The sequence below is a fragment of the Halichoeres trimaculatus genome, unplaced genomic scaffold, assembly GCF_033239565.1.
Source record: "Halichoeres trimaculatus isolate MK-OKI-2021-1 unplaced genomic scaffold, fHalTri1.1 fHalTri1_scaffold_1, whole genome shotgun sequence".
In the NCBI taxonomy this organism is placed as follows: domain Eukaryota; kingdom Metazoa; phylum Chordata; class Actinopteri; order Labriformes; family Labridae; genus Halichoeres; species Halichoeres trimaculatus.
Window position 1 is genome coordinate 24740673 of NW_027437179.1, and position 17839 is coordinate 24758511.

The window sequence follows — 17839 nt, forward strand, 5'->3', positions numbered from 1 at the left end:
AGTGAAAGCAGTGCACGTGACTGGGTTATGATCAGCCAAGCACAAATCAGACATCGTAGCTCTCCTCTTTGTTATGTAACTGATTTTCTTTTCCAGCTGTTAGCAGCTCTCCGTCATTGGAACATACTTGCGCAGCTCTGTGTAGATGGGCAGCACCTCGGGGTGGCACACAAAGGCGAACGCCAGGATTGGAATGGTGTAGGCCGTCTGAAAATGAACCCCAACAGGTCACCATAGATACAGCAGTGCCATCCCAGACGTTTTAACCACCAACCTCGCACTTTACTGCCCATTTCTCCCTCTGACACATTACAGAGAGCTAATTGTTTCCCTGTGATTAACTTGGTCTGGCTCTGGTTCAGCTTTAGCCTGTTTGAGAATGCCTTACTTAAAAGCTGCTAAGCAGCAGGGGTTGGTCTTACTACCCTCAGTAAGAAAAAGTCTCATACATCTTAAAGGGATGGCCATAAAGAGTTTATAGGATTTCATCCAGAACCCCTTGCCAGTATTTGCTAATTCTCTGGAAAAAAACTAGCATTACATAACTTGATTTATTGAAACAATCAGTCACATTAAAGCAGCAAGCTTTAAGCTGTGATTAAAAGTCTTTCTGGGGTTCTCTCCTGTTGTTAGAGTCTGTACTGTGTAAAAAAAATGAGGGTACTGAGAAATGTCAGGTCTTTCCCAAATCAGTCACTGCCTTTTTTTCTTTATCTCACAAAGAGCAAACATAATTTTCCAACTGTAAGCAAGAGAATGCCAAAGCACTCTTTTTTTCTTTAATAGAACAGTCAAGGGGTCACTGGTCATCTCTGAACTTTATATCAAAAAGGAGACTATCTTCTTTTTTTCTTTTGAACAGCCTTATCTCCTTCTGAGTGCAATTTAGTGCTCCAGACCAAGTGTGACTCCATGCTTGGATTGTGAACTGTAACATGCTGAGGATGACTCTGACACAAGTGGGTGTCTGTCAGTGCTCATTGCAGTGATGGTGGATCTGCAGACTGAGTGACATGCATAAACCTACTTGTGAGTTGAGATTGGCCATTTTGGGAATGCAGGCAGGATCTATTTCCCCTCCAGGATCTGCTGCACTGACATTGAGCTTGCTGACAGTGCCATTGAACGTAAAGTCCACAAATGGGCAAGGGGTGTTAAACTTCTTGTAGATAACCTGTATAGTGCAGAAAAGAGATGAATCAGAGACAAAGGCTATAGAAACGGACGCCTCTCTTACTCTACTCTGCTCATAAAGACATGTAGAGAGTATGGCACTGAGAGAGCAGAGCAAGCGAGAGGGAGTAGTGTGTGGATTATAGCTCACACAGCCAAAACTAGGTCAGAGAAAGACAGAGAACCAGCACAGCCTGGAACTGCAGCGTGCAAACATTGGTCCATGGCATTGAGTAGAGAGAGCAGGGAATACTAAAGAGGTGGTGGGAAGGTGAGAAGAAAATCTCACCCCAAACTGATCCCAGGGCATTTTAAAAATCAACTGAATGGTTGTGACAACAGAAGAAAAGAAAAGAAACAAAATAACGTAGAGTTGAAGTGTGTTTATCACTAACAGAGCACTTACTGAAATGAGGAAGAAAACCATGCAGCTCAGGGAGAAGCCACTGGTGTATCCCAGGTATCCTAGAAGACGAATGTTACATCAGCATTTCTCCTTCGTAAATTATCGCTAACATAAAGAACATGCTAATCTAAGCTCTGTATAATATCCGACTTATCTACTCAACTCTAATGACTAATCCCCAGTGTGGGATAGGAGCGTTTTCTTTGGCTGTATGGTCTTTGGTGGACTTGTCTTTGATGTCTCAGCAGGGAGACTGAACTCTTACAAGAGGTCAGCCAATACGCCTCCTTTTTCCACTTACAAACTGGCTCTTTTTTTCCATCTGTTTAATTCAACAGAATTTTTTTTTATTTGAAGGGCTGCTATGCAGACAGACATTTGGTAATTTTAACCCTTTAACTTTTATTTTTTTTTAATTCAAGGGATGAAGTCTATTCATTTTTAACCCCTAAAACACTTCATCAAACAAAAAACAGTAAAAAAATTATTTTAAGCTATAGAGACAACGCAATTAGGTTTTGCACAGTTCAACATATTTTCACTCAGATATAATTCTGCAGTTCTACAATTTCATTTAGGAGACTTGTCCTAAGTGGCACATGATGTAGCCACAGCTTACCACAGTTAAAAATCAATATCAACAATATCATGTAACCTTCAACAACATTCAAAATCAGTGCTAAATATTGACTAAGAGCTGGGTCTGAGACGCTCAGACTCATGAGGACAAAGAGGAGAAGGGTCAGATCAAGAACCTAAATGTTCCTGAACAGTTTAATCTTAGCGACTGAGTCTTAGCGAGACACAGCGACTTAAAAAGTGCCCTAACAAACAGTTGAGCGGAAAGTTAAGAGTTAAGATAAGGTTTGGTTTTTCAATCAAAAAAGGCCAAGATTCAAGCCTTTATTGGGACAAATATTCCTGAGGAAAAAGTGTCCCTCGGTCAGAAGTCACAAGGTCAGAACTTTGTGAGACTCTTTCTTGCCTGCAGCACTGCAGGACTTACAGACAGAGAAAGAATCAGAGCAAATAACAACAATAACAAAATCTACAGAGGTCATAATGAATACAAATTTCATGAACATTATTTTTGGCTACATCCGTTTCACAAGTTTTTGAATCTGGAACAAGAAGCAATAAAGTGTTTTAGTTCATCTTACAAAATAATTTAGCCCAGAACATTTTTTTACTTTGAGTAAAAGTAAAAATGGAAGATTTGATTGGTCAGAAAATGTTTTTGCTTTTATCCAGTAAGGATGTTTTAATGTCTTGTGTTTTCTGAACTTGTTAAAACAAAGAATCAAATCACAAACAAAAATGTCTCTATGGATAATAAGATAACCACTTTTTCATACATCCATAAAACTTCTGAAAACTTCCTGAAAATTTTCCAGACTACAAGTTTCAAGAGACTCATTTTTATCCCTGCTTTGCCCAGACTTTTTCTTAACAGCCTGATTCTGCCTGAAGCTTAGATCAGCTGATGGGAGGAAGCAGCATATAATGTTCAGGAAAATTGTGCACTGGTAGCGTTCCTGTCCTTCTTCACATCTTCTTCTGCATGATTACATTTGCAGTTTAGCTAAAGTCTAACAGATTCATAAGTGAACTAGAAATAGTTGTATTAAAAGGAACCTTTTCTAAGAATGATATAATTACACATACTCACCAAGTTGTTTCATGAGAGCCAGTGGTAATATCACTGCAACAGACACTATGATCACAAGATAGTTCCCATTCAGGTACCATTCACTGCAGAGGAGAAGAAAGACACAGATAATTAAATGTATTGATCAGAAATTGCTCTGCTCAATCGGTCCTCTCAGTCTCAGTTCTGCAAAGTGTTTGCACTGTGTCAGATATTGATTTGAGTAGAAAGCGGAAGAAAGTGTGTGGGTAGCTAAAGAGACAGGGTTCACAGAAATAGAGGCCTACATGGTGGAAACAAATGTCCTGATCCAGGATTATTTATACCACCCAGATTAGCTGACTAATTATATTTACAGCATGCAGAGATGAAAAAAAAACAGTATAAAAATAAATCCCATGAAAATTGATTTCATGCTCCTCCATGTATAGTTGATGAAAAATATTTGTAGACATCAAAATTGCAACCAACTTACTCACAACAGGTTTTGATTTGAACCAGTTTTCATGACTCCTTTAAAGTTGACATTGAAATACTAAGAACTAAGTAAAGTGTTTAAATTTTTCTGCAGGCAATGTTGGCAATATGAAGAACGGTTTTGAGGACATTTAGACCAAAGTTTCCAAAAAATGTCAGCCTCTGATCCCCAAAATAGCAGTGCAAGAGCCCCTGCCATGGGACTATGAATAAATGTATTTATTTATTTATTCATTTATTGAAGGGGAGTATGTGGGGGGGGGGGGGTAGCCCACTGATTTATACAACTAACCTTGACATAATATGAAATACCACTAAAATATAAAGTAAAATATATAAATTATAGCTGTATATACTTTTAATTTACTTTAAAATTCCTAGATTTTTCAAGAGCTTTTAATCAACATTTCTCACATGTGTGGGTTTACATTAGAGCCTAACCAATATGGGAAAAGAAGCCGATATCTGATATATTGGCCAATATTCGATATATCGGCTGATATTCAATATATCGGCTGATATTCAATATATCGGCTGACATATGTAATAAATTAATTGATGTACACAGGATAAATACTGTTTATGAACACAAATTATGACTAGCTATTGAAAAGTTCCATCTTCCATTTAATGCATGGGGCTAAACTAGATTTTAAGTAACAATGTAGCCTGTCAAAACATGCAATAAATACAATTACAACAAAATACATTGAAACATTTTCATAAATTATTTCAACCAAAACAATAACTTGTAAATTCATAAGCCCAGGTTAATCCTGCGTGGTGTTATGAAGTGAGACGCTGTGTAGTAGCCTTATATAAATTAACACACAGGAGCAGGAGCGACAGAATCTCTGCGGGGCAAAAATTTTTATAATTGGCTACTTTTTGGCCGATGTTGATTAATCGGTGACAGGCTATAATCGGCCCAATGAATAGGCCTGGCTGATTAATCGGTCGGGCTCTAGTTTACATTAAGAATTCCAAAATATGCAGGCTTAGTAAGAGAAGGGCAGAAAGTTAGACTACATTGTTCGTTGCATCATACATGTATCCAATTAATAAACAGTACTATCAACAAATTATTTACATTCTGTGATGATGATGGTTTGTGCTGCCCTTCTTATTCTGTTTGGTCTTCTTGTCATATTCTGTCTTTGATTTCTTTTTCCTCTAAGTGTATTTACCCTGTGCGTCTCAGCTTCTTACTTTGATGGTTAAGAGCTGTTCTTTATGTCTTGTTGTTTATTAAAGATCCATGTCTTGTGCTGTAGCTTTTTTTCTTTCACTAGCTCCCAGTGTCTGGTTTAGTTCTACTTCCTGCTCTTCTATGCTCTGTTCTCTCCTGCTCCTATTTGATTGCACTTATTAGTTACACCTGTGTCTTATGTCACACCTGTGTTAAATTACCCTCTGTGTTTCATCCCTTCAAAGGTATCCAATCACACTAAAGCCAAAGAATTGAAAAATTCAACCCTATCTTTAAAAAAAGCTCATGAATTAGCATGATGGCCTGAGTTAACCAACTGTTCATCATTACGTATGAAAGTTCACACTTAAGGCCAAAAGTGGAGGCTGGAGCTGATGTCTGTGAGAGAAAGGGTGGATCGCCTGCCAATCACAGGACACTTTCACATTCACACCTACGGGTAATCTAGAGTTACCAATCAACCTAATGTGTTTAGACTAGTGGACTAAACCAGTGTAGGCAGTGTAGACAGAACACGAGATAATAAATACACCAACAAAACTAAAAACTAAAGAAAAAAGATTTAAAAAAATATGAGCATTATGAAAAATGTATGACACAATCTGCTGACACAATAAAGCACGTGTTACTGTCTAATGCACAGCCATGAATACTAAACAGACACAATAAGCTATTTTTAGATCAACACTGTGGGGGTTATTAAATTCTTCCTCTGTCAGGTGGGAGACGCTGCAGAGCTGCAACATCTGCTGGACGCACACACACACACACACACACACACACACACACACACACACACACACACACACACACACACACACTCACACACACACACACACACACACACACACACACACACACACACACACACACACACACACACACACACACATTTTGAAAAAGACTCATCTATCCTGTTGTTGCCCTGCCCTCCAGCCATCTGGACCACGGACACACTATCTCACCAACACACACACACACACACACACACACACTCACACACATTGTAAATCCCCTACAATCACACATTGTGAGATTATGAAACTAACTTAACAAACATGGCTACAGGTATTCATTGACTGTGCGTGTAATAAAACCAGAATCAATCAAAAACATCTACATTCACAGATAAAGTTGTGCAATGTTCACAGTGTAAATATTGTTATTATATCTATACTTTTAATGCTTTCTCAATTTAGTTTTTAAAATTGAAATAATGATGCAATTAAGAGGAAAAATGAAATAAAATACATAATCATGAGCTTTTTCATTAAAGTAGAATGGCATTGTACATTTCATCTAAGTCATATTTTTTTATTTCAGGACTTTTATGGTCAGTTGGATAAGATTCTTGAGGGGTATGTTATTTCATCTCAATCAAAATAAACACACACTCTGACAAGATGAGGTACCACTGGGACAAACTAGTCTGTCATGTCCAATAAACAGTGATTGTTGACCATGGCAAGCAGCACCATGCTCTGTGACACTGGGAAATCAGAAATCAATGCGGGCATGTTGTCACAGTGTATCACCCCTGTATAGTCTGTACACAGGCTCTGTATAGTGGGGGTGGGTTATATCCTCATCCTTGTGTAACCAAAAAACATCTGAGACATACATGCTTGCGCACTGATGGGTGAACTTAAAAAAATGAGGCGTGGAGAGCCTCTAACTGGAGTAAGGGTTGAAGTGTAGAGGGGTAACATCACACTCTGTATCCCACCCAAGGAAGTGAGCGTTGTTTTTCGAGGCCATCTGCACCGGCCAGTGATATCCCATGGTTTACGTTTTCAGCCGGGGAGTCTAGCTGTGTTTTGATGTGTGCGTTTCTCTGTGGCCGTGCTGCTCTCCTCCTCCAGGGTCACTATCACAGCTGTTCTCACGCCAGCTGCTCTGTGCATCCAGAGCAGCAGGCTCGCCAACTGGCCTCTGCACACTACTTTTTAAAGTGGAGACCAAACAATGCTTTTCATCCAAAAGTATTGTAAATTTTAGCTTGTATCAAATTTGATATCAAATATCAACAATTTGGGATGTTCTGAAACATTTGGACAAAAAGCCAGAAGATTTTCTTTTATTGATTTGACATTTTATCATGACCTTTCAGGCAAAGACTTTAGAAAAAGGGGTTTATATCTCTGACTCTTGAGGAGTGTTACTGGCTCCCCAATTTTTCCTTCTCTACCTTTTGTGCTTCTGCAGAATAAAGTGACAGAGCTGCTTTTGACAACAGGCCATGAAAAGTGCCAAGTAGTAGCTGTGAGTGCTTTAACCAAACAGAACTGAAAGCAGAGAGCACGTCCTGCCAATGCTGTTAAGCCTTTGCTTGGTAATTTTAAGACTTGTAATGCTGCCCCTCTTGCATATTTAAATGTGAGGTCTGAAACCATTATGCACTAATTTGTTATAGTAATGAAAATTGTTACCTTGTGGACTGAACACTTACCCTGCAGGGTTATCCACCCTGAGAAAGGCCTGGATGACCAAGGGAAACTCATACTTGACGATGTACAGGTAACTGGACATGGCTGTGAAAAGGACAAAAACACGACAGTTAGTTCAACGTAAGCCCATGGTAACATAACAGTGAAAACAGTGATAGAAACATTCAATCTTGTAGGAATCTTTAATTGTAATGAACCCATAATAAAACTCAAACTCAAGCGTTTCTTGGATAACTACTCTATACAATACATCTCAGCTTTGATTTGACATTCATCTCTAATGGTTATACATTAAGACAACATCAATACATCCAAACAATTAGATAATGTAAAGATTGTCCTCTCACATCTTCAGGCCTAACAGTCCTATAAATGTTGAACATCTTATATCTTAGGCGTCACAACAACACTAACTGCATTGTGTTTACAGTTTATTTTTCATGTCTTCTTGTGATTTTTTTCTGATTTTATTACCTTATATTTTCATTTTAAATTCAATATTTTTTCTATATCAACATTTTTGTACTTTGTACTACTATTATTCCTTGGAAGAGAGGAACAGTAATTCAATTTGTCTGTTTGTCCTCATATATAGAGAAAATGGATAATAAAAACCTTTGAACAGTGAAGTGGCCACTCAGATTATCCTGAAAGTTAACAGTAACTCTAAATCTATATTTACAGGATAATAAAAGAACCGTATCAACCTGAATAAAAGACAGCTTTTTTTTTTGTTGAAAATAATGTGAAAAGTTGGGGGGTTACAACAGCAGAGAGCGCCAGCTTTTTGTAAAGCAAGGGATGTATGCGTTAATTGAGAAACCTAAAGAAGGCATGCTGAAATGCTGTCCAGGAATTACATTTAAAACACAGATATTAGTGATTAACATTAACATAACACAGTAAACGCCATGTTAGTGAGTAAAAAATTAACCTAGAAGTGCTTAATTTAGGTTGATTTTACGTACAATACCAAGTAGATACTATAAAAAGTACTTCTGCTTGATCAAAACAAAAGTGTTTGAAAAAAAAAAGTTGCCTTGATTTATTCCAAGTGGATCGAGCAGGATGTAATTACTGGTGAAACTACAAAGAGGCTTAAAGCAGTTTAACAATGAAAGCACCCTCACACACTAGCACTGTTAATCCACAATAACAAATCACAGTGTTAACCCAGAACATTTAAAAAAAGATGTGTGTGCCAGGATTGATGTCAGTGTTACCTCACCTCCAATGTTCTGCAGCGTGATGGCAATACCTGCCGCCATCTTCCCTGGGGTCCCAAAGGCCCTGAAGCCAAGCTGCTCATAGGCACGGATACCTGAGAGGAGAAACATCAGATGGAAATATTTACACAAGGTCCAGGACTCTAAAGAGACCATAAGGCTGATGACTAACTATTTTACAGCTCATGGACCACTGTGGATTTACACACTGTGCCCTTCTACCTGAAGTTTTCTACTTTACAGACAACACTGATTTTAGATTAAATTAAATTTAGGACTTAAACATACTGTGTAGAACTTTCCTGTTGTGATGATTCTGGTGTCCTCTTTGAGGACTTCAATTCCCATGAGCACCATAATCCACTATTGTACAAATGTTGCTTGGAGCAATTATTATAAAGATCCTTTTCTTAACACAACTTTTGCAGAAGTGTTGAGGCTATAATAGGCTGTATCGATCTGTAGCTATAACATCATTGATTATAGCCGCATAACACAGTTAACCAGGATTTATCGCAATTACTTCACAAAATGTGATGCGACACACTGGTTTTAAGGTGCCCACCTTGTGTCATGGTGAGCTCTAATAAATGTCCAAAATATAAAATATACACATAATTCGCCTGACCCTTCAAAAACAAACAAGTGAAACACTGAACAAAAATCAAAACTGCCTGCGTTGTGTTTTTATTTTTTAAATCCTCCCGGTTTGTAGCTGACTTATCCAAACTTTGTAAGAGGAGATGGAATTACAAACACTTCCGGATGAGTGCCAAGTATCAACTAAGCTTTGTTCGGGGGAACACAAGCACTCAAATCCAGTACAAAGAAATAACCAATCCTGTCAGTAATAATCTCATCTCACTATGTAGGTCATTAAGAGTTATCAGTATGTGGTGACACAATTTCATAATCAGTAAAAAAAAACCTAACAGTACCTTTAACTGTGTTAAAAATGCACTAAACTTTTCAGTGTCACTTAAGTCTCTGCAAGCATCACAATGTTGTTATTTTGTCACAGTATTATCTACCTGGAAATAGCTGTTTTATACTGGATGTTTTATACTGGTTAGACTGTAGACAGTATAGGATGGACATTCCAAGAGGCTCAACTTCTCATCAAGGGTGAAATTGAGGTAAAATATTTCAGTTTATGAAACTGTATTGTTCACTTTTCTGCATTCTGATAGCCCGATACATACCTACAATACCAGATGACTTTAGCAGCAAATGGATGGAATATGAGGAAAGGACTGCCACCACTGTGAGAAGTATCCTGAAATAAACAGACATGAACATTATTATTGCAGCTTCTTTGAACAACAAACAAGGCATAAAAATACCAGGTGTTTACACTTGCCCCCGTGATTAAGTTTGATTGGTTTCAGTTTTCACAATGCTTTACCCTGAAGGTTATTGATACAGCTGCAACACAGGCATACATTGTCTGCATGCCGTTACGTAGATTGTGATGGAAGAACAGAGACCCTGTGGTCCGTCTTTACCCTCAATTTATACTCAAGCTGAGCTAAGGAGGCCGTCCTATCAGAGACCTTGCCCTCTGCCACACTAAGTAATCACCACACACCAGATGGACACTTTCAAAAGAAACATTTCCAGTGCAGTGCTGAGCGACAGAATGAGGAAAATCCTTTGCAAACATTAATCTTCTCCTCTTTGTTTCTCAGGGCTAGTATAACCCGCTTCAGTCACAGCAACATTTTATGTAAAGTGTTGTCTTATCAAACAAACCACAATCATTCCCTCTCTGCTGACTCATGTCCCCAGGTTTAACAAGCTTTCATCTTTTCTGTCTTATTGTTGGATTTCTACATTTTGCTCTTTGAAAGATTCTTATCCACTCTGTATGAAATTCAGCCAAGTTTCTCATTAAAAATTTCTCAAGATGATAACATGGGAGAGGCTGTATTTTCCCAAAAATACCCAAATGTTGGAGGCCTGAGCTACAAAACAAAGGGGCTGAAAAGATAATCATTCTGGAAGTGCAACTAATCACTTCAAATCAGTTCTCTGGAATGTGCATATAAAGCACCTAATGCCTAGTCATAACCTCAACATCTCTCTGTATAATGTTGCTCTCTATGGTGTTAAGTTTATAACACCCACGGGGACTCCACAGTTTTTGACAATGTCTGAATGAAAACCTGTTTGCAGGGCTGTAATCAAGGTTTAGAGACAAGCAAGGTGGTTTTCCTCTTTATGTGTGTTATTGAACTATTTATAATCCCATACTTCATTGATTACTGTAAATATGAACAAAAATAGCAGTTAAACTTCATATAAAAGCATTCAAACAGGAAATGTTTGAACTGTTTTGAATGTTTTTTATTTTACCCGCGGTGACTGAACAAGAGTAGCCTAGATTAGTTTAGGAAATATGTTTAATTTAATTACTTAATATGATTTAAGCATCTTCTTTGTTTTTGTTACTTTTTTCTGTGTTTGGATTGGCCTCTTTGTGTCTCCAGCATTGCTAAAATAATGCAAAAAGCAGAACAAAATCTGTTTCCAAATTGAGTAACTAAAAAGCTTTTAAGTTAAAACTGTAACTTGCAGGTTGCAGTGAATTGTAAACTGTTCAGGAAAAATATTTTAAAACTTGAAGATAACTTATATTGCTGATTCGTGAATTACTTTGTCTGCATTTTGCACTGTGGTCTAGGCTCCAGTCTGAGGTTTGATATTTATTTTTTACTGATAAATAGAAGATTCATTTTATTCCACTATGCCACTTTAGTCTGTGATTTAACTCCACGCTGCACATCATGCAACATCAAAAAACTGAGTGAAGGCAGAGGTGTTTAGCCAGAGTTACTGATCTGACGTAATGCAACAGGATGTTGGAAAAAAAGTTGTATTTTTAACTTCATGACTGGAAATTTTCTCTAATTTTGTGCCCTTGTCTTTGATACAAAGAAAAAAATAACTTTCTCACCTATCTGTAAAACTATGTATTAAATTAATTACAAATCATTTGAAAAATCTTGTAAAGAAGATCAGTGCTGCACCATGTTTGAAGCTGCATATCACATCTCTGACTTTGGTTAAATGTATTTTTAAAGAGATGTGGAGAAAAACATCAAAGGCATCTGGTCTAAAGCACTGGGAAGTTTTGTGAATGAGTCCTGATTTACTTACTTTCCCTGACCCAGTCCATTCCATTCCAACTGTTTTCTGTTTCTTTTTTTCTGCTGTCACTGCTGGCGACACTGACTTTCTCTCTACACACTCTCTCCATTACCCTGCTTTTAGGAAAAGCCAGACAGCATGTCTTTCATCCTGACTTCAACTGTTGGCAAACTAACAAGTTTTTCCCTTTTTTCTTCTTCTTCATTTGAATTTTTTCAGACCATGTGAAGGAATGCTGGGCTGACTCGTGGTGGGGGATTTAGTCAGTCAAGTGGCAGTGGGAGGACAGATCTGCTGACAGTCAGACAGACTGACACACTTGGGTCACTGTAGCTCTGCTCACAACTTTCCACCCCGCTGCATTCCAACCCGGACCAGGTCCACTGACCTGCCAAGGCCTCTGCACACACCAACAAAATTTGCGTGATGTGAATCATGGGGATGAGGGAAGCAGAAACAAGAGGCATACACAAACAAGTATTAATATATAACATTGAAGCTATTTGGGGTCAAAGTGACCAGAGAAGGTCAGACAACAACAGTGACTCAATACTTTATATATGGCTCCTTAATGCTGGGAGTCTGTGATAAAGAAAATGGGTGTCCTAAAAATAAGGTTCCCAAAAATGTCTCTATTAAGCTCTGAAACAACTTTTCAGTCAAGAATCGACCACCTTTGACTCTTTAATTAAGCAAACTTGAGACTGGCTAATGTCTAAAATTGCCCTTTTACATGTATTTAGTATGATTTAATTAGCAGAAAAAACAATCAGCCTCATTTATCAATAAAGGTAGTTGTAGCCAAAGTGTGACACTGTGATACAACTCTGTTTCCGCTATTAACTGTTACAAGATGAAGAGTGTGAAAGGTGACTAAATCAAAGGACAAAACATGTAGTCGCCTTACCTTCGCCTCACAAAATGGCATGACAGAATTACAAACAGATATTGAGACATGATGCACAAAGTGTTAAGTAAATCCCAAACAATACAAGACAACAGCATCTCTTTTTATTTATCTTTCATTTAAAAATATATTCTTAGCTACTAACTATGAGTATTGGTAACTGGAAAAACAATAGAATAAGGCATACAGATAGGTGGCCTTAATAAAGGCATCTTGCTGCACATCAGTTCACAGGTTAGAGAGGGAGAAGACCTTTTTCCTTGTGGATGACATTTATTTAGTCTTTGTTTAACTCTGTATGTGGTCAAGCACAGTCCATATATTTTCAAGTCTCCTGTTTCCTCTAGGAGCAACACCAAAGGCTCAAAATGACACAGAGCACTACCAGGAAAAAAGATAAGTATTTTTTAAGGCAATCACCAGCTGGAGAGGCAGGAGACCAGAACTTCCAGTTTTCCATGCAAAATTTGTCCCACTGACCCTGCTGTATTTCTCACTCACTAATCTATTGTTTGCAACAAGATACTGCAGATATTCTCACAATGACCCAGCCTTTCATCAACATAAACACTCTCTAATGTGGTCAGTCACGTAACATTAATTTGCACGCAATTGCGTGTGTTCAGCTGAGTAAAATGTAGACTAATCAGCTCAAGTTCATTTGGGCTCCTGTCTAGCCGGGTGACAAAGACCTTGGCATTCGGTGACACCAGGTTCAACCAGTGCAGACAGTTTGCAACTCCACAGTCGCACAGCTCAGCTCACTTTAAGAGGCTTTCTTTAACACATGAGAAAATCCTGCAGACCTGACCACCTCTGAGAAAAACATCTTTTCATTATATTCCAGGGTGATGATGGCTTAGAAACATCAGAACTCACTTCATGCCCCACCCATATGTGTGAAGTCCTGCATGCTAATTATACAATCAACTTTCTCTGATAGATTGAAGAGATGGAGTTTGCATAAGTGAAAATCCTAGATTGAGAATATCTAGTTTTGTTTTTTTTAAGACAAATCCATTTAGTACTCGTCAAGAGATTCACACTCATACAAAACTGTGCTTCAGCTCCCACTGGAGCTGTGCAGGCTAATGTAATTCAGGATCTTTGGTTGAATAAAAAGCCAATCTGTAACATCAAACACAGGTAATAGTTGGGGTTTGCAGCACTGCCTTTTCATCTTGCACAGAAACGCTGTGATTTCGCACCATGAGAGGTGTCGAAGCAGCTCGAGAAAGACAAGGAGGTGAAAGTGTTGATGTTGCTCATGCTAGGGGCTGGGATTACACCCTGCAATCACACTGATTACTTGTGAGAAACATGAAACACACCATCCTTACAGCCAGAGAGTTCATGAAAAACAGGAAATACTTTATGCTTCTCATAATTCAATGAACACAAAACACTCTGACTGTCCAGAAGCTGATACTACATCATTTTAGTAAAAAGCCACCTTGTGGCTTCATCCTGTTCATGCAGAATCCAGCAAACATAAATAAATCTATGCCCACAGGCAGAAATTATAAAAGTAAACATGAGGTACATCTAGTACACAGAATCTGTTCTCTTTGATGAAAGCAGTTTGAGGCACAACAAGTCTGAGGGAGTGAGTGGACAGCCCCCAAAACTGGTAATTATGAAGTTACTGATCCACGTCTTAACATCTGATACATTTACAATAAAAATCTTACAGAGATTTTGAATATGGAAGAAATTAATGCTTCAAACAAATACTGAGTGAGTCGCTTATGCCTGCTATGGCTTATTCCTGGCTCCAGATGTAAATGCCCTCCTGCCCCCTGAAACCACAAATACTTACTAAAGAGACATATGTGAGTTGATGTATTGCACAAATATGCAGGGCACATCCTTTGGCATTAGCATGTCTTCAAAAACCAATAAAAAAAGATTTCAAAATAAAACCACAAGTGACTTTTGAAACTCTAATGGCTATTAAAAAAAATGTCTGTCACCAAAAGTCCATCAGTCTTCAGTTCAACGCTGAGATCTTGTTAAAACAGCAGTTTTTATACAAAAATTACCATATTTGCCTCTTTACATAATAATTCAAAGTAAAACGTTTGTCAAGTTTGCTAATCCTTGATGAATTTAAATGAGCATATTTTCAATGTATAACTCACTTTAGCTATTTAATATAAAACACACAGTGCTGGGAAACTGCTAAAAAATCTGCAATATAATCAATAAATTAAATAAATATGAAGACAGAAGTGGAGAAGAAATGTGACATTGTATTGGTTGTTAGAAATGTCAGTTCTCACACCCTCGCTGTGAGGCAGGTCTTCAACCACAAAAGAAACAGTGCAGTTATTCTTCGGCAACGTGAGAGAGACTTCTGCGAGTCATGATTTATTTAATCTATTGGAGCCAATCTGTTGTTACAGAGCTGCATATTTACTGTATCAAATTCATATGAATAACTTACAGAAACAGGATGACCCCTGTGTTGGCCATGGCATAGGCCAGTCCAAGGATTCCACTTCCCATGATTGCATTGCCCAGGTTGAAGACGGACATCCCAAATGAGGTTTTTCCTTCAAACTATAAACATAGGGGAGAAAAATGAACAACTCCAATACCTGAAAGGAGTGACTGAACACACTGTAGATATGACACCACTAAGAGGAACTGGCTGCATGTGTGAGCTTACATCTGTAAAGCGTGGGGTCTTCTTGTCATCCACGCCTGACAAGAACTCCTGGCTCTCAGGGAGGTTTGCTTCTGTATTCTCAGTTCTGTGCGGACTAATGCAAAAAGAAATACAGTTAGAGAGCTTAAAGAGACATTGTGCCATACACAAATCATTGAATTTCATTTTGTTAAACAGGCTTTGAACAGTTTTCACAGAGTACACAACTCTGAAACTGTAAAACCGTTTATTTTAATAACATACATACCTAGCATTCTGAGTACTATTTGGTACTGTTTCGCTACAAGCACTGTGGAGAGACGCCATCCATCACCAAACGAGAGCACAAAGTGGAAAAACAAAACCCTCAGTCACAATATAATAAAACAAATAATACATTGTGGGGACCATCTAAAATCATTATCTAAACCCTAGAGAGAAACATTTTAATTAAACCATCCATTGCTTAAAAAGAGGACACACATGCTTCAACAGAAGCAGTGACATGATAATTAGGCGAGCTCACACATTATCAAACACAACTGATGGCAGAATCAGTGAGCATGTAGAAAGATAACATCAGCAGGCAATAAATAAACAGAGAGTGTTTATAGTTAAAATAATGAAGTAGACAAGAGTGGGCAGCCAGCCCTGACAACATGGTAGTGATGTAATCTGTCTGACCTATTGACTGTATATAAAGATGGACACTGTGTCTCAATCTCCTTGTGCTGTGGATCAAGAGATGCCAAAACATCCCGCATGGCGAGAACTCAGAGAAACTGAGCAGGAGGGATCTGCCCATGGAGTCTCTTCCTCTAGAGGAGGTTAAAATCATTTGTATAACTCAGCAGTTCAGATGATATTTAAGTCACTAGTTTCCCAATCAGAGGTGCAGCTCACCTAACTGGCCTTTTGTAGCTCTTGGCGAGGAGGCTCAAAGCCTGCCTCTTTACCTTACATTACTTTGATAGAATCTAGGTTGAGTTTAGCATTTCAAATACAGTCGACAACAGGCTTCAAAACTCTGTATCAGACACAAATGGATGACCTCATGTTAAGCCACATGCACATATTATACAGCCTGTGGCTTAACAATGCTCTCAGAAGCATTATTTACCTAAAAACATGGATCAATACCGTTAACACACTCAGAGAATTCAGAGAGTAGACTTTAAAACAGTCTCTTCATGGTTTGGCACCAAAGTACATCTCTGACATGTTAGAGCAAAATAAACCAAATCGGACTCTGAGATTTTCGAAGAGGGGTCTCCTGCTGGTGCCCAGAGCCGGGACCAAACACCGAGAGGCTGCATTCAGTTTTATAATCCTAAAATCTGAAACAGTCCTCCAGAAGATGTGAGACAGGTCTCAACTCAACAGAGACTCCAAAATATTCTGCCTTTACTTTGAGGTGCTGCCATATCATCCATCTTTGTATATAGTCCATGGTCTTTATAGCAAGCTTTGCTCAAAGAGGGGAACTGAAATGCTGCCAAGGTGTTGTGTCATTTCTGTACTTATTTGGGGCACTTAATTGATCAACATCTTTATAGCATGACAGCATTTGAGCTTCCCAACCTGAAAATCTGAGAATATGATGAAGTGAGACATCATGCACATAATGATTCATTTACTCAAAAACAGTAATGTCTGGTCTCAATCAGTTTGGTACATTTCTGACAGAGTGCTTCTTGTGATTGGCAAAAAAAATCAGGCACATGCAAGACACACATGACATGTCCTTCCCCTTCAATTTGTGTGAACACACAGTGTGTAATGTGTTTTGATGCATGAAGACATGCAACAGCTTACGTTAAGATGGCACATCCAGTAATTTATGTCACCTAGCTTCAACAGTGTCAGCCAGCTTACAGAGGATAGGATGTAAAAATGAAAGGGATTCTCAAACTGACATGTTCTGTCTATCACTGATTTGCTTTCCTCTTGTTGCAAGGAATGAAAAAGGTCATAGCAAGGTATTTTTCTCTTTTCATTGAAAAAGGTTTTGAAACCTGAGGCTCAATGGGAGTTCTGTTGCAAGCAATACGCCAGGATTCATATGTCAAATGAAATATGCTTAAGGCCCTTAAATAGGTGAAGTTATCAATGATGATATCTCAAAAATGCAAAAAATAAGCAAAATTCTTTCCTGTTGCACTGTGTTAAGCAGAAATATACATACTTTTCAGCATCCTCTGCCGGCGGTGTTTTTGCTGACGCTGTGATCTCCTCTCCAGGCTCGTGGCCTTTTCCATTAGGAATGGCGTTGGACTCTGCAGGAGCACTTTCCACGGTCTCTGCTGGTTTGTCTTCACTCATATCTGCGCTGATTTCTTGGTGATTGCGTTATGATCGGACCGTTGAAGAGTGTAAATGTTTAAAGCTGGGTCAATGTTTGTGGAGTCCTCAGAGAGTGAGGCTGTTTTAATGTTGGAGTCTGTGGATCAAAAGAAAGGTTCAGTTAGAATAATCATTAGCAGTGAAACATGAATTTACTTCACCTTGATAGATGGGGAGGTTTATTGGTGTTTTAATGAGCTTG

At 38.4% G+C, this 17839-nt stretch overlaps 1 protein-coding gene across 2 annotated transcripts in view; it reads right to left on the reverse strand.

Annotated features, from left to right (window-relative positions):
* The window catches only part of LOC141790454 (sodium-coupled neutral amino acid transporter 3-like), a 51784-nt gene that overhangs the window by 5488 nt on the left and 28457 nt on the right, over positions 1 to 17839 (reverse strand). Inside the window, exons 2-12 of one of the 2 annotated variants that reach the window (XM_074670338.1) lie at positions 17480 to 17734; positions 15563 to 15604; positions 15316 to 15409; positions 15091 to 15206; positions 9790 to 9863; positions 8590 to 8682; positions 7364 to 7445; positions 3249 to 3331; positions 1580 to 1638; positions 1028 to 1174; positions 128 to 207 (exon numbers count right to left, since the gene is read on the reverse strand). In XM_074670338.1, coding sequence (XP_074526439.1) covers positions 128 to 207; positions 1028 to 1174; positions 1580 to 1638; positions 3249 to 3331; positions 7364 to 7445; positions 8590 to 8682; positions 9790 to 9863; positions 15091 to 15206; positions 15316 to 15409; positions 15563 to 15604; positions 17480 to 17616 — 1007 coding nt within the window. In that variant the 5' untranslated portion in view covers positions 17617 to 17734. The remainder of the gene's footprint in view (positions 1 to 127; positions 208 to 1027; positions 1175 to 1579; positions 1639 to 3248; positions 3332 to 7363; positions 7446 to 8589; positions 8683 to 9789; positions 9864 to 15090; positions 15207 to 15315; positions 15410 to 15562; positions 15605 to 17479; positions 17735 to 17839) is intronic. The other variant, XM_074670346.1, reaches the window with a different exon arrangement.